This window comes from Hyperolius riggenbachi, chromosome 3 (assembly GCF_040937935.1).
Source record: "Hyperolius riggenbachi isolate aHypRig1 chromosome 3, aHypRig1.pri, whole genome shotgun sequence".
NCBI lineage: Eukaryota > Metazoa > Chordata > Amphibia > Anura > Hyperoliidae > Hyperolius > Hyperolius riggenbachi.
In genome coordinates, this window is record NC_090648.1 from 64,010,751 (window position 1) to 64,038,366 (window position 27,616).

General features: G+C 46.9%; 1 protein-coding gene across 4 annotated transcripts in view; it reads left to right on the plus strand.

Moving 5' to 3' along the window:
* Positions 1-19,952: 19,952 nt before the first annotated feature.
* MAST1 (microtubule associated serine/threonine kinase 1) overlaps positions 19,953-27,616 on the plus strand; it is a 156,169-nt gene continuing 148,505 nt past the window's right edge. For 3 of the 4 annotated variants that reach the window (XM_068274224.1, XM_068274225.1, XM_068274230.1), the window contains exon 1: positions 25,114-25,183. In XM_068274224.1, coding sequence (XP_068130325.1) covers positions 25,145-25,183 — 39 coding nt within the window. In that variant the 5' untranslated portion in view covers positions 25,114-25,144. Of the gene's footprint in view, positions 20,021-25,113; positions 25,184-27,616 lie in introns of those variants that run through there. The other variant, XM_068274227.1, reaches the window with a different exon arrangement.

Consider the following 27,616-nt stretch of genomic DNA (forward strand, 5'->3'; position numbering starts at 1 on the left):
CCTCCCGATGCGGTCCGATGTATGCACGCATATTGATGACGCGGTGGCTGCGCAGCCGCAATCACATCTATGCGGACTGCGCAGCCGCGGCAATCTGTGGCGGCCATATTGATGGGGGAATGAGAACCTGACCCGTTTGGAGGGGTCGGGACCCGACCGGGGCCGGTATTACTGTGGTGCCATGGCGGAATGAACGGGGGGGCGCAGATAGCGTCCTCCATGGATCTGGATTATGAAATGGTATTTTAACTTTTTTCATACTTGTGGCCTCGTAAGTCCTTTAAAAAAAATAAATAAATAAATATATATATAATATATATATATATAAATATACTATATATATATGTGTATATATATATATATGTGTATGTATGTATATATTATATATATATATATATGTATATATATATATATATATATATATATTTTTTTTTTATTATTTTTATGTGCTGAGTGTGGGAAATCTGAAAAAAAATGACGTGGGGTCCCCCCCTCCCGAGCCTCTGTAACCCCTTGTCCCCCATGCAGGCTGGGATAACCAGAATGCGGAGCCCCGGCCGACTGGGGGCTTCGCACTCTGAGCTATACCAGCCCGCATGGTCCATGGTATGGGGGGCTCCGGGGGGGGAGAGGCAGCCAAGCCTTCCCCTCCCCCCCGGAGCCCTTGTCCAATCCATGGACAAGGGGCTCTTCCCCACCTCCGGTGCCCCAGGAGGAGGTGGGGGGCGACGACTCCCTGGGGGGGGGGGGTTCATGGTGGCATCTGGGAGTCCCCTTTAAGAAGGGGACCCCAGATGCCCACCCCCCTCCCCAGGGAGAAATGAGTATAGAGGTACAAAGTACCCCTTACCCATTTCCACAAAGGGTTAAATGAAATAAAAACACAACCACGAAAAAAGTCCTTTAATTTTCTTAATTAACCAGAAATACTTACCTGTACCTTAAAAAAAAAATTCCCACCGCCAATATCCACGGTAATTGATCCAACGAACTGTATCCTCTAATGTTTGCGATCTTCTATTAAGTTGATTGAAGATCTCCGAAGCCTCCCACATAGCAGAGAATGCGTCCTTTCGGATGCATAGCTGCTAGCTCCCGCTGTCTCTCCCCACCTGCCTGCCTGCACCTGTCAACCCCCACCTAGGCTGGCACCCAGTGCAACCCATGGGTGTGCACTGGGGTGCCAGCCTAGGTGGGGGTTGACAGGTGCAGGCAGGTGGGGAGAGCCAGCAGCGGAAGCCAGCAGCTTCACGTCCTTCCAAGGACGCATTCTCTGCTATACTAACGGCTCATGAATGACCCGGATCTTTTTAATGAATCGGTTCTTTTTTTATGAATCGACTCTTTTTTTTAACTTTAAAATCGATGTTCTCAAAAACTATAAGGTCTTTTTGAAAAAAAAAATTTTCCTCTTGTTCCCACTGTTCTTCTTAACATTCCCAGTAATTTTGGTGTTGCTAGCTTTTAAAGGGGCTTTGCAATTAACCATTAAATTCGGCGGGGGTATATTTTCCCACGGTCAGAAGGAGAATTTACATTGAAACTTTAAAATTGATTTTCTCAAAAACTATAAGGTCTTTTTGAAAAAAATGTTTTCCTCTTATTCCCACTGTTCTCTTTAACATTTTCTGCAAGTTTGGGGTTTCTAGCTTTTAAAGCGGCTTTGCTATTAACTGCTAAAGTCGGCGGGCGCTTAATTTTCCCACGGTCAGAAGGAGTTACTTTAAAATTGATTTTCTCAAAAACTATAAAGTATTTTTGAAAAAAAATGTCCCCTCTTGTAGTCACTGAAAGAGCTCAGGTGTTAGACACCTTGAAACATCTTTTCCATCACTTTTCTGGCCAGCAGAAATGTTTCTAGTTTTTAAAGTTCGCCTCCCCATTGAAGTCTATTGCGGTTCGCAGAAGTTCCTGCGAACCGAACCTTCCGCGGCAGTTCGCGAACAGGGTTCGCGAACCTTAAATCGGAGGTTCGGCCCATCACTACACAGGACAGGAAGGAGGAGGGGTGCTACATCTAGTGCAGGAAGTAGTATAGTCCCCTGCATTGCCTGCTGCTATTTTCTTAAATGTTGCCAAAAACTAGGAAAAAAAGGTCCCAGGGGGAAGAACACAGTGGCTGAGCACCACAGAGGCACCCCTAGCTATGGCTACACCCGGTTCACCCGGCAGCCTTGTGGTAGGTATGCCACTGAATGTAATACAGTTGTAATCCTGTTTCAAAACGTCCTGCTTTCACTGATGGCTTACACAGAACAATGCTCTACTAAAATAAGTCAGGAAAGAGTTAAACTGTAGCACAGATAATGCTGTTGTCATTCCCTAGGAAAAAACAAACAAACAAACCATAAATTTAACAGGTCTCAAGTCTTTAACAGTGCTGACCAGTATTTAAACATCTGACAGCAGTGAGGGGAAGAGGAAACTTAGCAGAGCTGATCATTCCTATCCATGAACATGAATGTGTGCATGAAGGAATTCACCGAACCGAACTCAAAAGTTCTGCTACTGTAAAGCCCTGGCATTTCTCACAGCAGCTTGTATGTCCCTCACTCATCATACAGAGGACAGGATCATCAGGGGACCAGCAGATGCTGACTGTCATCACACACACAGGAAGTGAGAAAGATGCAGGAATCTGTGGAATTCCGGCAGAGCAGAGCAAAGCAGGAGAGATGATTTACTTTGACATGTGACCTCTTGTTTCTCCATGTCCTGCACCCTTTTTCTTTTTAATGCCCAAGGCCATGGCCTTGTGGCTTTCCCAGAATTTCAGGTCCTGTATATAGATACTGGGTATTATCATTATACAGAGCAGTGTCACCATTATCAGTGTATTGATACTAGGTATATCATTATACAGAGCAGTGTGACCATTATCCGTGTATAGATACTTACGTATATGATTATACAGAGCAGTGGCACCATTATCAGTGTATAGATACTCAGTATATCATTATACAGAGCAGTGTCACCATTATCAGTGTATCATTATGTGATGTGATCACTGATCAGTGAATGGATGTGTCAGGCTTCCTTGCTGTTAGTCAGCACTATGGTTACAGCATCAGCACCATGGATAGCTCAGTAGCAGGGAGGTAAGACTAGTGTGGAAATAGCTGGTCTCTGTGAAGTGATCTAGCACTGTCTTCCTTCTTGATAAAGACCTGAATGCAGAAACATTTCTGGTTAGCTATTCTGGGATTGTATATAAGCTTAACATATGTTATTAAGCTACAAAATCAGAGGCTACCATCAGTGAAAAGTGCATGTTTTAAATCTTCAGCAGAGCAGTTGTCAGTGGACGTTAAAGGACAACTGAAATGAGAGGGATAGGAGGCTGGTATATTTATTTCCTTATTAGCAATACCAGTTGCCTGGCAGCCCTGCTGATCCTCTGCCTCCAATACTTTTACCCATAGACCCTGAACAAGCATGCAGCAGATCAGGTGTCTCTGACATCATTATCAGATCTGACAAGATTATCTGCATGCTTGTTTCTGGTGTGATTCAACCAGTACCGCAGCCAAACAGATCAGAAGGGCTGACAGGCAACTGGTATTGTTTAATCACTCTGCGACCGCTTCATCCAGAATTGCGGCGCAGAGTGGCTCTCCTGGCACCGCCTAAACCCATTATTGCGTCATCTCGCGATGCGCAAGATTTGCAGGGAACTCAGCGCCTGTTCCCTGCAGGTGGAGAGAGGCGGCCGCAGCGATCAGCCTGCTAGCAGGCTGGTTGAAATAATAAATCCTTTATTTACATGTATAGCGCTGCAATCTAGTGCATCACTGTACGGGGGGACAGCTCTGTCACTGAACTGTCCCCAGGAGAGGCTCGCAAGGTGATCCCTCTCTTAGGCTGATGCTTATTAGAGGTGATCAGCATGATTGGATCTCAGGGGGGAGGGATACATATCAATAAAATAGTACATTTTATTACAAGTAAAAAGACAAATAAATTAATGAAAAAAACAAAACCCCCCAAAAAACAAACGTTGCAGCAGTGATCAGATGCCACCAACAGAAAGCTCTGTTGGTGGCAAGAAAAGGGGACAAGATTCATTTGTGTGGTCAGTTGTACGGCTCTGCAGCGAGCTTTTAAAGCTGCAGTGGCCTGAATTGTAAACAATCACCTGGTCACGGGGGGGACGGGGGACGGGGGGGGGGGGGGGGGGGGGGGGGGGTGGGGGGGTGGGCGGGGGTGTAAACCTGTGGTCCTGAACTGGTAAAGGGATATAAGTATGGCAGCCTCCATATTCTTCTCATTTCAGTTATCCTTTAAGGTGCCCACTAACGGTACAATTTCTCAGGATGATCAACTATCCTCCAATGGAGGGGAAAAATGAAAAACCCCCTTTAACGATAGTACAATCGATCGTTCACGAGGCTGTACTGTCAGTGGGCACCTTAAAGGGACACTTAAGTCAAACAAAAAAAATGAGTTTTACTCACCTAGGGCTTCCAATAGCCCCCTGCAGCTGTCCGGTGCCCTTGCCATCTCCCTCTGATCCTCCTGGCCCCATCAGCAGCCACTTCCTGTTTCGGTGACAAGAGCTGACAGGCTGGGGACGCAAGTGTTCTTCGCGTTCCCAGACACATTAGCACCCTCTATGCTCAGGGCCGGATTTTGGCCAAGGCCACCTAGGCCATGGCCTAGGGCACCACAGGAGCAAGGGCACCAAAGAAGCAGACTAAACTAGTGCAGCATTTGAAAACTAAGTTGGAAATGCTGCAATGCAAGGAGAGCAGGTGAGCGCCTGACTGCGGTACTCTGCTGCAGCAGCCACCTTGCTCTCTGTGCACGTTTGCATTGTGGCCGGCGGCTTTGTACTTGGCAGTATTGGAGACGGAAAGGAAGAGGAAACTTCTGTACTGGAGACGAGCAGAGAAATGAGTGACACTGAGGGCTGCTGTGGTGTGAAGGCGAGCTGGCTACCTAGCCTGAAACGGGGGGGGGGGGGGGGGGGTATTTGGGGGGGAGTGGGAAAAGGAGGCATTAAGGGAGTCATCTGGCTACCTATACTGGAGGGAAAGGGGAGGAGTCATCTGGCTACCTATACTGGAGAGGGGGTCATCAGGTTACCTATACCGAAGGGGGGCGGCAGGTGACAGCGGCCTTGGGCGGTAAAGAGCACAAATCCGGCCCTGTCTATGCTGCTATATGGTATATGATATATGCTATAGCAGCATAGATGGCGCTATTGTGGCCAGGAGCGCAAAGAATCACTCGCGTCCCCAGCCTGTCAGCTTCTGTCACCGAAACAGGAAGTGGCTGCCGGAGAGGCCAGGAGGATCGGAGGGAGATGGCGAGGGCACCGGACAGCTGCAGCGGGCTATTGGAAGCCCCAGGTGAGTAAAACTCATTTTTTTTTGTTTGACTTAAGTGTCCCTTTAAAACGATCACCGCTCCTGACCTTCATTGTTGGTCAGTGAGATCCCACATCACATTAAGGAGGACACATACGATTCATAAAATGATCTCACAGCTATTCAATAAAAAAGATCAATAGTAGAAAAATCAAAAGCTTTTTTTTTTTTTTAATTGTTTTAGAAATCAGATTGAACTTCCTGCTTGTTTTCATATAAGTCGATCGGCAGTGGTGGATTTTTCTGATCAATCTTTATGAAAATGTAATGGTGTATGGTAGAGTGACAAACTGAACACGTGTGTGGTACATTGGTCAGATTTTTCAAGTGTCACAATCAGAAACATTTATTGTAATTCTTGAATTGAAAAGAAATGTAAAAAATTGTACGGTGTGTGGCCACCTTAAAGTGAACCTTAAGTCAGAAAAAAAATGAGTTTTACTCACCTGGGGCTTCTACCAGCCCCCTGCAGCAGTCCTGTGCCCTCACAGCCACTCACTAATCCTCTGGTCCCCCGCTGCCAGCTAGTTTCGTTTTTGCCGACAGGCCCGTCAGAACTGGCCACGCGTAGCTTTTTCCGCATTCCCGACTGTAATTAGCGCTATTGCGGGCCGCAATGCGTACAAAAATGCGCCGCATATCTATGCGTGCGTAATGCGGCAACGCGTATTTTTGTATGCGTTGCGACCCGCAATAGCGCTAATTACAGTCGGGAATGCGGAAAAAGCTACGCGTGGCCAGTCCTGACGGGCCTGTCGGCAAAAACGAAACTAGCTGGCAGCGGGGGACCAGAGGATTAGTGAGTGGCTGCGAGGGCACAGGACTGCTGCAGGGGGCTGGTAGAAGCCCCAGGTGAGTAAAACTCATTTTTTTTTCTGACTTAAGTGTCTCTTTAAAGCGGAACTGAAGATTGTTATAAAAACAAACAGTTTCACTTACCTGGGGCTTCCTCAAGCCCCCTGCAGCTGTCCTGTCCAGCACCGATCTTGCACGATCCTCTGTTCTCCACCGAGGTACAGTTTCGTTACTGCCAACTTGTAAGTCGACGGAAACTGCGGCTGCGCACCCCGGGCCTCGCGTATCCTTCCTCCAAAGAAAGATATGCGTGGCCCGAGGTGCGCAGGCACAGTTGCCGTCGACTTACAAGTCAATGGTAATGAACCTAGCTGGCGGCGGGAGAAAGGAGGATTGTGTGGGATAGGACAGCTGCGGGGGGCTTGGGGAAGCCCCAGGTAAGTGAAACTTTGTTTTTATAGCAATCTTCAGCTCCGCTTTAAGTCTTCATTCACACAGAGATTTCAAACACATGGTTGCCAAGTGGTTCTGCTACAATTCTGTTATTGTCTGTCATTCAACTGCTGTATAATCCAAAAGTGTCTCCTAAACTCCTCTGTGTCCATGGTTCATATGTGGTGCCAGTCCAAGTCTTCCATGGACTATGAATGTGTCATCTGGCTGCTACCTTCACAGGTGTACAAGCATTGTTCAGCACTGTACCACCACCAGTCCAGAATGCTTCCAAGCACCTGCATACACCTGGCAGATCTACCATCATGCAATTTTTGATGCAGTTGTCTCTTTAAGTGTACCTGGCAGGCGCAGTCCAGCCGCATGCGCTCCCCTGTCGTGGTACTGCTCCCCCAGCGTTTCTGTTTTGTAGATGAATATGTCTTCTGTTAACCTATTCACATGGTTTGTTCATTCACAATCCCTATCACCAAATCCACTACTGCTGACCTTATAACACTGGAATTTAGCAAGGCTATTGAGAAAAAAAAATTGAACCCATGCTTATTGAAATGCTGCTTTTATTGCTATGCCTTCGTTATACTTTTACTGATTATTTGACTGATGGCTAAAATGATACAGTACTCTACCTTAAAAATTAGCCAACTAGGGGATAAGCTTGAGGATGCTACCATAAATTTCTCTAGGAGAAAAACAATATCGCTTTCTGTTTAAGATTTACGAGTGCAGGGTGGAGAGAAGAAGGAATGGAGGGCAGCTGACCAGCTATACTGTCTGACAGTTGGTTTTCTAAAGTGGAGCTTATATTCAGGGCCGGTTTAAGCAACAATGGGGCCCCAGGGCAAAATAAACCTGGCCTCCCCCCCCCCCCCAACACATACCCCGGAACAAAAATCGGCAGTAGGGGACCTTTTTTGCAGCTGGTATAGTCAGGGGTGTGAAGTCCACATTCTGGCTATCCCAGCCTGCATGGGGGACAAGGGTTAAAAAGTTTCAGGAGGGGGACCCCACATAATTTTTTTTTTAAATTCCCACACTCTAAACATAAAAAACAAATTGGGAAAATAGGAAAAAATGCCAGGGATCTTCATACAGCCATATTGCGGCTGTATAGCGATCCCTGGCCAAAGCGCTGCGGCTGCGTATAGACCCTTTGGAAACCCCGTCAGGAAATTTATTGCGCTTTCGTTTGATGCATGTAAAATTACACTACCGTTAGGTTTGCTACTAAAAGTTACATTTACCGCATTTAAAAGTATACTTTTTTCCTTCTAAATTTTAAAATCGATTTTCTCAAAAACTATAAGGTCTTTTTGAAAAATTGTTTTTTCTTCTTATTCCTAATGATCTCCTTAACATATCCTGCAAATTTAGGGTTTCTAGCATTTAAGGTGGATTTGCTATTAACCATTAAAGTCGGCAGGTTTTTAAATGTGTATTTTTTTTCCTTTGAAACTTTAAAATCGATTTTCTCAAAAACTATAAGGCCGATTTGAAATTTTTTTTTTCCTCTTGTAGCCACTGGGGGCCCCTCCAAGCTCTGGGGCCCTGGGGCAGCTGCCTCCTTTGCCTCTATGGTAGCGCCGGCCCTGCTTATATTTCAGTGAATCTGTGTTGTGGAGGAAACTTTCTTATTCAGTTCTGCTTTCAACAACCATAGCACAGTGGCACTAATCACTGAAACGTATATGCCCTGATCATCCAGGACACCGCAGATGCAGCAGAGCAAGCAGTGACTGTCTCATCGCACACCAGGGCGTAAGGAAGATGCACGGATCTCTGGAATTCAGGCTGTGTAAAGCAAAGCAGGGCAGTTTCGGACCAGAAGAAATTATTTACTTTGACATGTGGCCTCTTTTCTCTCCCAAGTCTTGCCACCCTTCTGCTTTTTCGGCACCCAAGGACATGGCCTTTGTGGCCTTTCCAGAAACCCAACCCTGTCTACAATGTGTATGCAGATCTGCCCATGACACCGCCTGAACGGCGTAGGTCAGGCGGCATCATCCATGAAGCGGCATCCCGCCCGCCCCCTCCCTCTTTCGAGGCGGACACTCCTTTCACTTTTGAGTCAGCAGCCGTCTCCTCTATGACAGTCCCCGGTCCCCCCCTCTGCTACTAAACCTCAGATCTGTGGTGACCCTCTGCACCGCGTGATGAAGAAACAGGAGAGTGGTCCTGTATCAGCACATATATAGGAAGTAAGTACTAGGTGGCTACCTACACTGGGGCACCTATGCCTGGCTATCTATACTGGAGGTAACTATGCCTGGCTACCTATACTGGGGGCACCTATGCCTGGCTACCTATACTGGAGGCACCTCTGTCTGGCTACCTATACTGGGGGCACCTATGCCTGGCTACCTATACTGGAGGAAGTTATACCTGGCTAACCTAAAATGGAGGCACCTATGCCTGGCTACGTATACTGAGGGCACCTATGTCTGGCTACCTACACTGGGGGCACCTATGCCTGGCTAACCTTTTACTGGGGGCTCCTATGCCTGGCTACCTATATTGGGGGCACCTATGCCTGGCTAACTATACTGTTGGCACCTATACCTGGCTATATACACTGGGGGCAACTATACCTGGCTAACCTATACTGGGGCAACTATGCCTGGCTACCTATACTGGGGGCACTTATAACTGGCTACCTATACTGGCGGCACCTATAGCTGGCTACCTATACTGTTGGGACCTATACTTGGCTATTTATACTGTTGGCACCTATACCTGTCTTCCTATACAGGGGATACCTCACAAGTTTGCCTCAGGCAGCAAAAAGTCTAGAACAGGTGCTTCTACGAATTAACCTACACCGTCCAGCTAACCTACTTCCCATAGACTTTACTATCCCCTCCCCTAACCCTTAGGCAGGGGTCACACTTAACGGCTTTCGTACGCGTTTTCTGCACAGAAAAACTGACTTCAACTGAGAACTCATGTTAATCAATGAGCTAGGTCACACTTGAATGTAGATTTCGCACGCAGAAAAAAACCTGACATCTTGTGCAATTTGTCAGTTTTCTCTATATATTACATTAGCTGTTGTAAGGTAGAGGTCACATTTGTCTTTCAGTTTTCTGAAAAGTGTAGAAACTGAAAGACAAGTGTGACCCCTGCCTCAACCCTCCTGCTATGCGTTTCTCACTGGATGTAGGTAGATTCAACGGGTAGATTATTTCGTTGGCACACCGGCCCTGTGTGTATGTAGCTTTGGTTTCTAGACTTTATGAGATGCTTTTACATGATGCATACTTGCCATTAGCAGCTTCCTCTCACAATGCACCTGCTGGTGTAGGTGTAGGTCCTGTAAATAGCTGATCAGTAATGGAACAGCTTAATCTCCGTGTAATATGGAATCAGGGAGATGGGGAGAAGTTGCTTAGTGCTGTCAGCGTTGCACAGTCTCGGGATTACAAGTGAAAAAGAAGCAATTTAGCAGCAAATGACAGGGTTGAATAAGCAGAAGCTGCCTCCTCCTTCCTGCCACCTCTGTTGTCACCTCCAGCTATAGCGGGCAATTCGTATGCTGCGCATACAGGATCAGCTGACCTCTGCCTATCAGCATTCACTGTGATTTATTTCTGTGCTGACTGGGAGGTTATCCCCTCACACGGTGATGAATGTATCAAATATCCTTCCTTCAATTCCTCCATATCCTAGCAGGATTTTTGCAATGCCATTGCCTAGTTATTTCTTTATTTTTTGTTTTGTTTCTACTTACTTTAAAGATTTACTGTTATACAGGATCTTCTCAAAAAATTAGCATACTGTAATAAAGTTCATTATTTTCTGTAATGTATAAAAATACAGACTGTTCACCCCAACCGGTCAATGTCTAAGGGCATTGTTCCTAGGGCTCCTATCCATGAACCACTCTGAATTGCAATTCCCTATAAGGAAATCAATTTGCAGTACACTAGCTGCCAGTTCAACGCCAGATAAACGCCAGCATTGTGCAATATTCTTTCTATGCACTACGCACCTTCAAGTTATATGAGATCTACATATCCTTTCAATATAAGGAGTAATCAAATCCCTTATCTACCTCATACTGAAATTGTTTTTATAATTTTCACTATTAAAGCTTTTAATGATATTTTATGAATTTTATTTAGCGCAGTCTGTTACTTATTGTCTGTTTGATGCACATCTGAGGAATTGGGACCCCTTTACAGTACTAGCTGCTTCCGAGTAGGCGCAATACTATCTGCTCATTACTTTAAAGATTTACTGTTATATAGGATCTTCTGAAAAAATTAGCATACTGTGATAAAGTTCATTATTTTCTGTAATGTACTGATAAACATTAGACTTTCATATATTTTAGATTCAAATACACACAACTGAAGTAGTTCAAGCCTTTTATTGTTTTAATACTGATGATTTTAGGATACAGCTCATGAAAACTCAAAATTCCTATCTCAAAAAATTAGCATATTTAATCCGACCAATAAAAGAAAAGTGTTTTTTTTAAAAAAATCAAATAATTATGTTCAGTTATGCACTCAATACTTGGTCGGGAATCCTTTTGCAGAAATGACTGCTTCAATGCGGCGTGGCATGGAGGCAATCAGCATGTGGCACTGCTCAGGTGTTATGGAGGCCCAGGATGCTTCGATAGCGGCCTTAAGCTTATCCACAGTGTTGGGTCTTGCGTCTCTCAACTTTCTCTTCATAATATCCCACAGATTCTCTATGGGGTTCAGGTCAGGAGAGTTGGCAGGACAATTGAGCACAGTAATACCATGGTCAGTAAACCATTTACCAGTGGTTTTGGCACTGTGAGCAGGTGCCAGGTTGTGCTGAAAATGAAATCTTCATCTCCATAAAGCTTTTCAGCAGATGGAAGCATGAAGTGCTCCAAAATCTCCTGATAGCTAGCTGCATTGACCCTGCCCTTGATAAAACACAGTGGACCAACACCAGCAGCTGACATGGCACCCCAGACCATCACTGACTATGGGTACTTGACACTGGACTTCAGGCATTTTGGCATTTCCCTCTCCCCAGTCTTCCTCCAGACTCTGGCACTTTGATTTCCGAATGACATATAAAAGTTGCTTTCATCCGAAAAAAAGTACTTTGGACCACTGAGCAACAGTCCAGTGCTGCTTCTCTGTAGCCCAGGTCAGGCGCTTCTGCCGCTGTTTCTGGTTCAAAAGTGGGTTCATGCTTTCATCTGCTGAAAAGCTTTATGGAGATGAAGATTTCATTTTTCAGCACGACCTGGCACCTGCTCACAGTGCCAGAACCACTGGTAAATGGTTTACTGACCATGGTATTACTGTGCTCAATTGGCCTGCCGACTTTCCTGACCTGAACCCGATAGAGAATCTGGGGGATATTGTAAAGAGAAAGTTGAGAGACGCAAGACCCAACACTCTGGCTGAGCTTAAGGCCGCTATCAAAGCATCCTGGGCCTTCATAACACCTGAGCAGTGCCACGGGCTGATTGCCTCCATGCCACGCCGCATTGAAGCAGTCATTTCTGCAAAAGGATTCCCGACCAAGTATTGAGTGCATAACTGAACATAATTATTTGAAGGTTGACTTTTTTTGTTTTAAAAACACTTTTCTTTTATTGGTCGGATGAAATATGCTAATTTTTTGAGATAGCAATTTTGGGTTTTTATGAGCTGTATGCCAAAATCATCAATATTAAAACAATAAAAGGCTTGAACTACTTCAGTTGTGTGTATTTGAATCTAAAATATATGAAAGTCTAATGTTTATCAGTACATTACAGAAAATAATGAACTTCATCACAGTATGCTAATTTTTTGAGAAGATCCTATATCCATTGGTCACTATGATTGCAGGTATAGTGGCTGCCCCACCATCAATATCTGTACAACTTCTAGCTGAATCTCCACATTATCTATGCCATCTATTCCTCTGTATCTCCTCTTGTTGCTCATTGAATCAGCAGTCTTCTCTTTAACCCCTCTGGCGTTCTATTAAGATCGCCAGGGTGGCAGCGCAGCAGTATTTTTTTTTTTTTAAACCATGTAGCCAGCCTAGTGCTAGCTACATGATTCCCCCCTCCCGGCGGCGTCTTACTCACCTTTCCGATCGCTTCCAGCGCATTAGCCCATCCGGAAATCAAGTTCTGAACGGGATTTCTTGGAGGGCTTCCCCCATCGTCATGGTAACGATCGTGATGATGTCACCGACGTCGTGACGTCATCGGGAGTCCCGATCCACTCCGCAGCGCTGCCTGGCACTGATTAGCCAGGCTGCGCAGGGGTCTCGGGAGGGGGGGGGCCCTTACGCGACGGGTAGCTGCGCATCGTCGGCGAGCGGCGGCAATCGTCCCCCACACGCAGCTAGCAAAAAGTGCTAGCTGCGTGTTTTTTTTAAAAAATTGTTAAAATCGGCCCAGCAGGGCCTGAGCGGCGCCATCTAGCGGTCATGGACGAGCTGAGCTCGTCCATACCGCTAAGATGGTTAACCACTTGATGACCAGGGGATTTATGGCTGATCGGTGCTGCGTGGACTCTCCAGCCTGCAGCACCGATCAGGAAATAGCCAGGGCGATCAGACTTACCCCCTTTTTTCCCCACTAGGGTGATGTCCTGCTGGGGGGGTCTGATCGCCACCGGCTTGCTGCGCTTTGCGGGGGCTCTTCAAAGCCCCCCTCCGCAGCGTTCTCTGCGCTCCGTCCCTCTCCCTCCCCCCGTGCGCTGCGCAGGACGGATATCGCACAGCGTGATGCAGCAAAAAGTGGGCGTGGCCATGGCATGTTGTGGGTGGAGCCAATTACAAGCAAAATACAGGTAAGTCCCCGGTTAACAAATGAGATAGGGACTTGTAGGTCAGTTCTTATCCTTTATCCATTCTCTTTTGTCCCCCTCTTTTCTTCCTGTGCCTCTTTTGTCCCCCTCTGTCTCACCTCAGGTTGTGCCTCTTTTGTGTCCCTTTGTGTGACCTCATGTTCCCGTCTCATCTCTTTTCTCCCTGTGCCTCTTTTGTCTGCCTTTGTTCCCCCTGTGCCTCTTTTATCCCCCTGTGTTAACTCTTGTACCCTTCTGTCTCAGCACGTACCCCTGCCCTAGCCAGGTATAGGTGCCCCCTGTATAGGTATCCAGGTATAGGTCCCCCCAGTATAAGTAGCCAGGTATAGGTGGTGCCCCAGTATAGGTAGCCTGGTGTAGATGCCACCAGTATAGGTAGCCTGGTATAGCTGGTGCCCAAGTATAGGCCAGCAAGATATAGGTGCCCCCAGCATAGGCAGCCAGGTACAGGTGGTGCCCTCAGTATAGGTAGCCAGGTATATGTGCTAGCCCAGTATAGGTAACCTGTACCCAGATATGGTGCCCCAGTATAGAAAGTCCGCTGTAGCGGGCTCACTCATCTGCTCCCCACATTCAATCGCTGATGTCACTTTTCTCTCAGTGCTGAACGCGTTTTGGGGGGGGGGCCCAGAAGCCCTGGGCCCCCCACTGCAGTGTCAGTTGTCCCCTCCTTATGGCTGCCCTGACAGTGTGACCCTCACTGATAAGAAATTCCAACTACAAAACACTTTCCTAGCAGAAAGTGGCTTTTGAGAGCAAGAAAGAGGTAAAAATGGGAATTTCTTATCAGTGAGGGTCACACTGTAGTCACTTCCTGTCAGGACTGAGTCAGCCAGTGCCACTTACATACCTGTATTTAACTATTTCAGGCAGAGAAAGAAAAAAAGGAACACAGACAGCATAGTTATTTGTGTGCTAGGCACTGTACATAACCATGTCTATCTCATCATGTCACATGTCACTTCGGGTATCCTTAAAAGTGGACTTGAACATATGCACAGGACAGCAGGAAAACATAGAGAAATGCACACTGTATGTATTTAGAGAGTCTAGCCTGTCTAATGCCCCCTCATTTGTGTCTAATCACAGGTTGTAATCTGATCTCTCATCTGTGTCACATGACTGCCAATGGCAGAGATGGCAGATAAGCTCATTAGAAAGCACAGGCTCTTAAAAAATACTGTATGGGCCCTTTTCCACCTGCAGTCGCTAGCGTTCACGCTGAACGCTAGCGATTGCTGAATCGCAAAACCGGCGATTCCCCGACGTTTTGCGGCCGCGATTTTGCTATGCTATGCACTGCATAGCAAAATCGCGGCAAATATCGCTCCGCCGCACGTTCGCGTTCCTGACAAAAACGAATCGCGGTAGTGGAAATGACCTACCGCGATTCCTATGTTAAAAAGCAAACCGTAGCGATTGTAAAATCGCTAGCGGTTTGCGACTTTGCGATTCAGCCAGCGCAAACGCGCTGGTGGAAAAGGGCCCTTAGTCTGTTTCCATGAATCAGGAAGTAGAAACAAAGCAGATTTATTTTAGGTTTTTTATCAGCTGTAACAAAGAAATGTTTTTTGTTTAAAGGGGACCTTAAAGCGGTATGGTCACCATAAAAATCAAATTTCAACAACAACTGGTCTGAGTGTATTAAGTGATAAAGATGCTAATCCTGCATTCAAAACTTTTTCTGCTGTTATGGTTTGGAGTTATCACATACTTTAGGAGCACTGGCCCTAGTGCCAAACAGTGCCAAAAAGTTGAATGCTGGGAGTTCTTTTGAATGCTGGGAGTTCTTTTTATCTATAATATATTCCTCCTCTTCCATTTATTTCCCTGCCTAGCTGATCACTTGTGTTTACAAGCAAGGCTGAGGTGACTCAGTGATTGGATGTGTAAATAAAAAAAAGACTCTGGGAGGAGGGCAGCTAGTGAATACACAATGAGCAAGAGAAGGGAGGGGGGAAAACAAGTGTCAGGGAGGATATGATGTCAGCATTAGCTTGGCAAAATGGCCACTGCGTGCAATAGGATTTTCTGCTTTTTCTTTATAAAATTCACAGGAATCATTACGTGGATAGCACAATACATCTGTTATGTAAGTAGAAGTAGTATTTATCTACTTATATATGTGTTTATTATTACTAGGTTAGCATGGGTGTCGCTTGTTCTTTAACTGTGGGGGAAAAAAGAAACTCACTTACCTGGGGCTTTGCCAAGCCTCCTGCAGCCGCCCTGTGCCCGCGCCGGTCCTTCGGTGCCCTCCGGTCTCCCTCCGCGGCTAAGTTTCGTTTTCGGCCGACTGCCAGTCGTCCTCCGGCAAAGCGTCCTCTTCCTCCGCATTCCTTGACGTAATCCGCCGTAAAGCGCGTCATCTGGAGGCGCTTTACGGCTGGGTATGCGTTCCAGGGACGCGCTTTACGACGCTTTACGTCAGGGCACCGAAGGACCGGCGCGGGCACAGGACGGCTGCAGGAGGCTTGGCAAAGCCCCAGGTAAGTGAATTTTATTTTTTTCCCTCAGTTAAGGTTCCCTTTAAAGATTATTATGCTGTATCGTTAAGAGCAGAGAAGATGTTCTTAATTTTTAGGTCCACCTTAAAAAAAGAAAGCATTATTAATATTGTACCCAGTAATAATCGTTAATTATATTATGAAGGGTCAGATATCTGACTGAGCTGGACATTCACATGAATTGCTGCCTATGAAGGGTTATTAGAATGAATTGCTGCTGGAGAGAGGCAATGTATAGTTTATTGCTACAGTTCACAGAAAGGGATAACTGTACTAATGAATGTAAGCACAGCTCTAGGTCAGCTCCCCTGAGTGCTGCCTGAGGCAAACCTGTGAGTATAAAGGTGCCCGTACATCTCGACTTGGCGGCCAATCAACTGTCAGATTCGATAATTATTATCGAATGGGATGAAAATCGATCGGTGCCACCAAGAGCATGTTCAATCGACCAATTTCGGTCTGAAATTGGTCGCAGGTATCGATTGGACATGCTGCAAGATGTTGGGCCGTCATGGTCGATCAGGTGCGCGGCGGTAACTGCGAGCGATATCAGTACGAGCAATGAAAGCCCAGTGCTCTTCCCCCTAGTGTATAAGTGTGCCCCCTCTGTGCGCATTTATACATTACCTGTCCTGTGTTTCCCACATTAGCGGTGCCCATCTGCCTTCGGAATCCCCTGCTCTTCCATTAGCGGTATACACGCCGCCACTGTGGCACGCGTGTGACATCACACATGCACCATGTGCTATATGACATCACACCATCACGCGCACCATGTGCTATATGACATCACACACGCACCATGTGCTATATGACATCACACACGCACCATGTGCTATATGACATCGCACACGCACCATGTGCTATATGACATCACACACGCACCACGTGCTATATGACATCACACAAGCACCATGTGCTATATCACATCACACACGCACCATGTGCTATATCACATCACACACGCACCATGTGCTATATGACATCACACACGCACCATGTGCTATATGACATCACACACGCACCATGTGGTATATGACATGCCACACACACCATGTGCTATATCACATCACACACGCACCATGAGCTATATGACATCACACACGCACCATGTGCTATATGCCGCTGGCGTCAATAACGCTAACGGAAGAGCGCGGGATTCCGAATACAGATGGGCACCTTGCGGTGGGAAACACAGGACAGGTAATGTATAAATGCTCACACAGGGGGCACACTTAGGGGAGTAGTGACGAGGCGGTGGATGTAGTGGACTCGGCCGATTCCCGAGAGATTTCATACAGTCAAATGTTAAGACACGCCCCTGCCACACCTCTAACCATGCCCCCACCACACCCCCTCGCCATGCATATCAAAAAGAATTCAGAAGCAAAGGAGTAGAGATGGGAAGTTCGGATCTTTTCAATGATCCGGATGATTCAAATCGGATCATTGAAAAGATCCGGATCTTTGATCCGAATCTCGGATCATTTTACAAGGGAAGCATTCGGGGGTGAAATGACTAGCAGAGTAGCAGCAGGACAGGAGAAGGGGAGGGGGTGGGCACACAGAGAAGGGGAGAAGATGGACAGAGGGCAGGGAGTGGACAGAGAAGGGAGGAGGGACGAGCAGAGAGCAGAAATGTTTGTTTGCACACAATACCCACATGCTGCAATCATATGCTTAACTAGAGTGACCAGACGTCCCGGATTGCCCGGGACGCGTCCCGGATTCGGGGTCCGCTGTCCCAGGCTGCATGAGGTCCCGGGAAACGTCCCGCTTTCAGGAGCGGGACGTCCCGGCCTCGGGACTCTGGCCACTCTATCCTCATGAACTGGCAGCGGCGTCTATAGACGCCGTGCCAGTTCATTGCCCGCAGCCTCGCTCCAGCCTCCTTCTTCCGGTGTCTGTTCCGACACCGGCAGGCGAGCAGGGCTACGGCAAGATGGCTGCCGAAGCCCTGTACTGGAGACTATTTGTGTCTCCAGTACAGGGCTTCGGGCGCCATCTTGCCGTAGCCCTGTCAGCGCAGGAGACGAGCAGGAGCCAGGAGGAAGGTGGTCCCGGGAGCCAGAGGCCGGAGACTTCTGCCAGGTGAGTAAATGCTTTCTTTTCCAGGTGAAATGTTTGCCCGCATTGCGTTTCTTTTCTGGTGAAATGTTTGCCCGCATTGCATTTCTTTTCTGGTGAAATGTTTGCCCGCATTGCGTTTCTTTTCTGGTGAAATGTTTGCCCGCATTGCATTAATTTTCTGGTGAAATGTTTGCCCGCATTGCGTTAATTCTGTACTGACATGTTGCCCGCATTGCGTTTATTTTGTACTGACATGTTTGCCCGCATTGCGTTTATTTTGTAGTGACATGTTTGCCCGCATTGCGTTTATGTTCTGGTGAAATGTTTGCCCGCATTGTGTTTATTTTCTGGTGAAATGTTTGCCCGCATTGCATTTATTTTGTACTGACATGTTGCCCGCATTGCGTTTATTTTGTACTGACATGTTTGCCCGCATTGCGTTTATTTTGTATTGACATGCTTGCCCGCATTGCATTTATTTTGTACTGACATGTTTGCCCGCATTGCGTTTATTTTGTACTGACATGTTTGCCCGCATTGCGTTTATTTTGTACTGACATGTTGCTCGCATTGCATTTATTTTATACTGACATGTTGCCCGCATTGCGTTTATTTTGTGCTGATTGCGGTTATTTTCTGGTGTCCGGGGTAACTGTTACTGCATTTATTATTTAATGGTCATAGATGGCTATGTTTGCTGCTTTGTGGTTACGGTATAGTATTAGCATCACACAGTTTCTGCACACCCATGATGCAAAGTCTCGTTTGTCCACATCATGGCGTAAACACTGCTTTCTTATGCCTCGCTGTTACATCATTACGTTAGCTCCGCCCATACAATGTCATGGCCACGCCCATTTTTCACCGCAGCTCTCCCCCCCACTCTTCGTTGCTGCACGCTCCTCATTCCTCCCCACTTTTCGCCTCCCCCCCCCCCACACCTCCCCCCTCCCCGTCCCAGGTTGGACCCACAAAAATCTGGTCACTCTAGCTTAACATATATTTCACCTATATGTTCATCTGTATACTCCCATTCCCCAAAGCATTCCCGGACGTAAAGTGCAGCTGTTTAGAGCAGTGCAGGAGGATCATATTGCACAGCAATCACAGTACCCCTGTCCTAGCCCAGCATGCTGCCTGTAACGTTACTGAGCTGTGCCAAAAGTTTTCAATGTGTTCACTGTGCACAACTGGAACAGACAGCCTATAATGAGCAGCACATTTCAGCCAGTATGTGTGCTCTACACATATCTGGCAGTGGCACCGATGTCCCCTCTCTCTCTCATCTACCTGTCCCTGCAAGGCTGCCTCCCCTTCAACAGAGCGATCCATCTCTGCTCTGCTTCCAGGACCCCGCTGCCCGCTGAGAGGGAGGAGTGTCGCTCTTGGCCCCGCCCCCTTTGCGATCCAAATCACTCATTTTGATGATTCGGATGATTCGTCTCACAAAATAGATTCGGATCAAAGATCCGAATCGTTCATGATCCAGACAACACTACAAAGGAGGTAGTTTTATCATTCAAACCAAGCTGGTTCTATCTATCATCAGTAGTTTACCTTCATTTTAACATTTGAAAATAAGAAATATATCAATTTAAATGATGGGAATACATTTTTAAGTCACTTAAACACATTTTTTCAGTAGACAAATACATATTTTTACATAGATCTGTACATTAGTCTTAAATGAGGGACAAATAAGGAATAAAGAGGGACAGAGAGATTATGAGGGACTGTCCCTGCATAAAAAAAGACAGTTGGGAGCTGTGGCCTATAAAGATCAAATGGCCATTAGCAAATGTGTAAAGTATGTATAAAACAGGCACCCCAGAAATTGATATAATTATTATAGATCCAGATATGTTAGCCTGGTACTGTATAGAGAAGATACACATGTCATGCACCCCAGCACTTCCTGTGGGAGGGGGAACTAGTTTTACTTCCTTGTTGATGGGGAGCTTTTCTTAGTTGCAACAGGGACAGTACCATACTGCCATAGTAACTGGTGTCCTCCATCTCATTCCAGGTATGCAAACTTTGATTCTAATCTCTCTGATGTCTTCTATACTAGAGAAGAGAGCAGTGCAGTCACAGAACAGCTTTCCTGCTCTTTGCAGTACTGTTAGGACATTGCATGTGGCAGACTGTGATGAGCACATGTTATGCATAGCTCCCAACTGTCCCTCTTTCGGAGGGACAGTCCCTCTTAGGGAACCCTGTCCCTCTGTCCCTCATTCTTCCTCATTTCCCCTCTTTCAGGAATCATGTACAGATCTGTGTAAATAGATGTATTTTGTCTACTGAAAATGTGTTTGATTCTAAACATTATTCCCATCCCATATAAATTTGATATTTATTTTTTTCAAATGTTAATACGAAGGAAAATGAACCAGGCTAGAAAGCACCAGTGTGGTTTGAATTATAAAACATATTTTTTTCCTGAAAATTTTATAGTATGCATTACTAGGGGTGTGGCAAGGGCATGGCTTAAAGAGACACTGAAGTAAACTTATTTTCCCCATTTTACCTTATAAGTCGCTTCAGTGCACTCATAACAAGTGATCCGCCGTGTCCCCGCCGCTAAACGAGGGCTGCAGAGCCCCCAAATCGACCGGGGGGGCAATCCGCCGGCATTTCCTGGAAGGGGCAGAGCTTTCAGCTTCAGCTCTGCCCCTCCTTTTGTCAATCGCGGCAGATCACCACCTCTCCCCGCCCCTCTCACTCTTCCTTCACAGATAGGGGCGGGGAGAGGCGGCGATTGACGTCAGGAGGGGCAGAGCTACAGCTGGAAGCTCTGCCTCTCAGCGCAGCAAAATCCACGACCAAGTTGGTCGTGGATATTTGCAGAGGGATTTGGGGGTTCTGCAACCCTCGTTTAGCGGCGGGGACACGGCGGATCACTTGTTATGAGAGCACTGAAGCGACTTATAAGGTAAAAGGTGCAAAATAAGTTCGCTTTAGTGTCTCTTTAAGTGTCCCTCTTTCTTAGGGCCTGTTTCCACTACACGCAGATTGGATGCCGAACGGATGCAGAAAAACTGACTCCAATGAATGGGCTTGTTTCCACTAAAAAGCGATTTTTCTGATGCAGATTTTCCCATAGTCATTCATTGGAGTCAGTTTTTCTGCATCCATTCTGCATCCAATCTGCATCCAATCTGTGTGTAGTGGAAACAGGCCCTTATTTAAACATTTGGCAGGTATGTGTTATGCAGAATGCTGATTGCTGTTATCTGTGATAAAGCTACACTGTATATGCACAGATGCGATTCCTGAGTCTTATGATGATGTGCTATGTAGTTGCATTGTCCCTACCATAGTAAAAAAGTGTCCTCCATCTCATTCCAGATTGTTTGATCCCCAATAAACACCCAGCTTCTACCCACCTGTCGCACTCTGGAGTTTATTCATCCTATGTGCAACAAATGTGCAGAATGCAGCACATTAATATCGCAACAGAAATTCCTCAACTTGTGGAGAGCTCAAACTCCCCCAGTACAGAGCCTTAACCTGACTCCGCCCATCTCCCCCCTCTGCTGCTAAGAGAATAAAGGTAGCCATAAATCGTGCGATTCTGATTCAGTCGACAAAGTGATCGACTTTATTGGGGAATCAACTTCAGTATGGTTGATCGAAAGCCGATCAGCTAGTAACCCACACACTACAAGCGGTATCCTATGCGATTCACCTTCACTAATCCATCTGACCATTGTTGTGTCTCCATGCTCTGAGTGCAAAAATCGATTCAGAGTCGATAGAATCATATGTGAACAGTAGCCGATTCCTGTGTGATCGAACGATATCCTGCATCCTGCTCCTTCCACTAAGCTGGTCGATTTGACACGCTATCAGCCACTTTTCATCGATTGGGCATACTGACACTAAATTCCCTCTCGATTCTATAAAATGATTGAAACGAATGGTCGATCGTACAGCAAAATCGCTAGATGTATGGGTGCCTTTACCTACTGTGTAGCCAGTGCAGTCTGTTCATCTTCCTGCCCAGTTCCTCCCTCCTCACTGTATAATCAAACTTTGAATCCTTCCCACACCCTTCACAAATGTGTAAAACTTCCCATCACCCTGCCCTTTCTGCAATAAGAAATAATTTTCCATAATACCCTTATTTCGCCCATTTATGAAGACACCCAGGGTTGCGGGTGAGAGTTCAATGATTTATTACACACTGTACAGGGACAGGGAGATAAGACTCTGCTGAGCTGTAGTTCTGCAGCACTGGCCAGAAAACATGAATCTTTTAGCAGCAGGGAGAGGAGGTGGGTGGGGTCAACTCTGTGCTCAAAGAAAGTCTGACTGCTGTCCCCTCCCAGTTCCTTGCTGACTTTGATGGAAGGAGTGTGGACTGCTGGAATGTCATTTCAAAAGCAGGGATGGTTTAAGCCACACAGGGGCCCCAGGGCAAAGGTAATCTGCGCTCCCCCCCCCCCCCCCCAAAGTTACGCTCTTGGGCCCGATGCGGTTGAGCCTGTGTACGGGGCTTTTGTCATATAGTCGTGAAAGGTGGACAGTGATTGTCTGTCAGATTAAGTAATGCCTCTCCTCTCCCTATTATGACTTCGGATTGGACTGAGATACTGAACAGGCAAACCAACATTGCCGAAGAGGGAATAAGCAGGATGGTGTAATGGTTAAGGGCTCTGTCTCTGACGCAGGAGACCTGGGTTCGAATCTCGGCTCTGCCTGTTCAGTAAGCCAGCACCTATTCAGTAGGAGACCTTAGGCAAGTCTCCCTAACACTGCTACTGCCTATAGAGCGCGTCCTAGTGGCTGCTGCTCTGGCGATTTGAGTCCGCCAGGAGAAAAGCACAATATAAATGTTTTTTTTCCTTCTCTTCTTCTTCTTCTAATTCATGTAGGAAGTATATTCCATTTTATTTAGCAAAAAAAAAATGTTTTTTCTTTACCACACCCCAGCGCCCACAATGAAAGTCCTTGGAGACGTTCATACTTCCACGTAGTGGCGTAGGTAGAGATTATGGGGCCGCATAGCAAATATTTCATGGGGCCCTCAGATGTAGGCACTATTGAGCAATGCCACCTGCCCCTACCCTATGGATATGCATTCATTGGGCAATTTAAATTCTCATGGGATCTACACTGCATAGTCCAGTGATGGCTAACCTTGGCACTCCGGCTCTGGTGGAACTACAAGTTACACATAAGGTATTGCAATACTTTGACAGCTCTAAGCATAACTCAGGGAGGCAGAGGCATGATGGGATTTGTAGTTTTGTCACAGCTGGAGTGCCAAGGTTAGCCATCACTGGAATAGTCCATGGACACTGTCAGAGGGTGGGGGAACACAAGAAAGTTAATGATGAACACATCAAGTACCACCTGGGCCCCCTCTACTCCAGGGCCCCATAGCAGATGCTATAGCTGCTATGGCTATTGCTACGCCCTTGCTTCCACGTTACGGTGTGACGGAAGTGACTTTTTGCCACATCTCCAACGCTGGTCCAGAACTACGTCACCTTCTGCAGTGAGCTGCCTCGTCCCGGAAGCCATGTTAGTCTATGGTGATGCAGGTTTTTTAAAAATTTACCGACGCGACGTTGCGGGGTGCATGCGCGGAAGCATATTTTTACAATACTTTTCCATATTCCCTAAAGCAGGAAGTCACCGCAAGCGTGCGTCACTTCCTGATTGGCCAGATGGGGAATACCGTGGTATTCCCCAAAGGTCTGTTTCTAGCGCTGCTATGTGGTGTGGCGGAAGCGACTCAACTCATCACTACCGCTAGTTTACAGTTTGAAACCGGACGGAAATGAGAGGCATATGGCGGCTGCCATACTTATTTCATTTTAAACAATACCAGTTGCCTGGCTGTCCTACTGATCTATTTGGCAGCAGTAGTGTCTGAATCACACACCTGAAACAAGCATGGGGCTAATCTTGTCAGACTTCAACCAGAAGTATGCTTGTTCAAGGTGTATGGAGGCAGAGGATCAGCGGGACAGCCAGGCAATTTCCATTGTTTATCCCTTTCCAATCCTGTGTTGGACTACTATATGTCCAAAATTGGTATTTTCCAACACAGGTAAAAAAAGGCTCCCGCTAGGGGGTCACTGTTGCTGGATAAAACCCAAAACATCATCAGACCCTTTTTGATTGCCTCCATCCCCATCCCCCGTTGCTGCGCCACATCATTTCAATATTACATGGGCACATTTGGGCTCGCTGATAGGGAAACCATTGCCGTATATAGTCTGGTATGGCGTCACCCCATGTGGATCAAAGTATTGAACAAAGTGGAACACTTTGATCCCTTCCGGCATCCACACTGCAAAGCGTAATAGTATAATTAAGTTGCCATGCGTGCAATAGGGGTGGAGCTACAGCATGCAACCTGGCACTGGCACCGCCCCCTACTGATGCCAAGCCCCCTCCCCTCTGCCTCTTCCCTATTCTGCGATCATCCCCCATCTGCCCCCTGCCCAGCAGAAAAAAATAACTGCTGGGGAGGACTTTGGTGATCGCAAAATTAGATTGGCAAGGGCTAAAAGAGAATAAATATGGCAGCCACCATATCCCTCACTTCATGTGTCCTTTAAATGCATATAGAAACAGTACCTGACTTCAATTGGCACATACTACACCATGCTGTAATGAGGCCATCATCATTCTTATGCTGTTGGGAAGTGAATGAAGATTTACTCGCAAACCAATTAGACTGCATGTTTCTTCCCCATCGCGTAACCGGCAGCTGTATACAATAATGCCATGCTAGAGGCCCCCCTGTCACCCCCCCCAATCCAACAGCCACCTCCCTTTCTAGCTTGCCTATGCCTAAATGCAGCGCTGACTAGCAATGACCCCTCCCAGCGTTCACAGGTGCTCAGTCTCCCTGCACAGCTGCTCTGTTCCAACACTGCTGTGCTGTCATCAGCACTGATGTATGGCTCTGTGTACCTGGCCCATATTCCAGTAATGGCCCTGCTGGTTTGGTCAGCAGTCCTCCCCCTCCTCCCAGTGTGCTAGTAAAAAGGTAGCTGAGCCTTTGTGTTGGTGTATAAGAGTAGCTGTGCTCAGCCTCCCCTCCCTCCTTCATCCTCCCTCCCTCTCCTTCCCTCTCTCTCCCCCCCTCCCTCCCTGTCTGATCCGCTCTGTTCCGCACTCTCCATATGACATGGATGACTCTGCCATCATCAGGCGCAGGAGGCTGCAGGTACAGTGCCAGCTGTTCTGTGCCCCTATCACCCCCCTCTGTCAGTGTGCCCTGTGCTCACCCCCCACCTCTATGCCTTCCAGCTCCTGGAAGATCTGCCCTCGCTCTCCCATCATTTCTCTGTCCTGGCATGTCTTCTCCCTCCCTCTTCTCCCATTGCCACTGCTTCTGTACAGTGGAAGCCCACCGCTGTCAACCGACGCTAAGCGCAGACCCCCTTCTGTATGTTTCTTCCTAATTCTATCTCCCTTTATATTCTTGCGATGTCTCCTCTTATCACAGGTCCAATCTTGCCTTCCTAAAACACAAGGTATTTGCAAGTCTCCGGCTTCCAATGAATACTTGCCAATATCTTTTGTTCTGGGAAGCACAATGGAACTTGCCGTACGGGGGCTTTTTTCTGTTCCCATTGATGTAAAACCTGCATTGTTTGTGGATCTCTGTAACTTGTCTGAATACCTGGTCACATCTTATAGCCACATGCAAATTTAGCATGGCTGGTGCAAAAAGGGGGCTGTTACCTGTCGCAACCAAGCCTTGCTCTGCTTGGAAAGGCGGAATGCGATTGGTTGTTGTATTGAGCTTCTCTGGGTTTTACTTCTATCCGGGACAAGCTGCTTGTGTTATTGGAGCCTGATGGGTTGCTATTGGCAACAGCTTCATTCTTTTTCTGGTACCCCATTCTCCATTTTTTGTTTATTAAAGGACACCTGAAGGCAGAGGGATATGGAAGCTTCCATATTTATTCCCTTTTAATACCAGTGGACTGGCAGTCCTGCTGATCGCTGTGGCTGAAGTAGTGTCTGAATCACACACCTGAAACAAGCATGAGGCAAACGCAATCAGACTTCAGTCAAACACCTGATCTGTATGTTTGTTAAGGTTGTGTGGCAGGGGCATAACAATAGGGGATGCTGCCCCTGCACCTGTGGGGGGGGGGGGGGGGGGGCAGGGCCCCTGCAGGGCCTGCTCAGGGGCGTTTTGGGGGGGAAGGAGGGGTCGGCAGCATGAGGGGAGAGCATTGCACATCGGTGGGGAAGGGGGACAGTCCCCCCTCACCTCGGGCTCTCTTCTCAGCATCTATCACTGGCAGCGACGGCAGGCAGAACACATACCTCCATCCACCGCAGAGGTCTCCGGTCTCTAAGTGCTTCACACTACTTCCTGTTTAAACAGGAAGTAGCGTAAAGCACTTAGAGATCGGAACCTCCGGCGGCTGTGGATGGAGGTATGTGTCTTGCCTGCCGCCGCTGCTGCCAGTGATAGATGCAGGAGGGGAGCCCAGAGGGAGCACGAGGTGAGAGGGGCTGTTCCCCCAGCCTGCCAATGTGTGGCCACACTTTCCCCCATGCTGCGACCCCTCCTGCCCCCCCCCAATGGCCCTGGCAGATTCGATATAAGAGAGAGATCTGTTTCTTGTTCGCTCGGCCGTCAGAATCACCTGAGGTATTCCCACCTTTAGATTACTCTTCTACTACACAGAATTGGTAAGATTGTACAATCAACATTGTATCATTGATGGACACCTTCATGTTGATCGCGTACGTTTCGGTTGTGGTGGTTCATTTTAGAAAACAATCATGTCTCTGTCAAATTGAACTGGCAAGTCAAAGGACAACTGAAATGAGAGGAATACGAAGGCTGCCATATTTTATTTCCTTTTAAACAATGCCAGTTGCCTGGCAGTCCTGCGGATCTATCATGCATCAGTAGTGTCTGAATCATAAACCTGAAACAAGCATGCAGCAAATGCAGTCAAACTTAAAGAGGAAGTTTAACCCAAGATTAAACTTCATCCCAGGAAAACGTCACCTTTTCTCGAAAAGGTCATCTGTCTGTGTGGCTGATATTGTGGTGATTGTGGTGAAACCCCTCCCATAGTGTGATGTCATGACCATGGTCCTGGCAGTTTGCCGTCTGTGACCCTCGGTGCATCGTGGGAAATAACGGCCTTTACCAACTGCCAAACAAGCAATCTCTCCCTCTGCGCATAGAACTTTCAGTAACAAACATTCCGTACAGATCACCTGGCAGAAGTAAAGATGTCACCACCAGCGAGAAATTTCAGAATGCAAATCAGGGAGAGGAAGGATTTTACAATGGGCAATACTGACTAAATAGTCTGTAAATTAATATTGTATATAAAATAAAAAATAAAAAAAGCAATTTTATACATTATGTTATTTTCACTACATGTCCTCTTTAAGTCAAACATCTGGGGCTTGATTCACAAAGCGGTGCTAACTGTTAGCACGCCTGTGAAAACCCCCTTAGCACGTCTAAACGAGCGTAAAACTTTATGCGCACACTGCACAGAGCGCAGGGCGCACCGCGCGAACTGCCCATTAAAACCTATGGGACTTAGCGCGCGCATAGGACTTTGCGCGCGGTACTTAGCGCGCGATCTGATTGAGAAAACTGGTGCTAACCTAC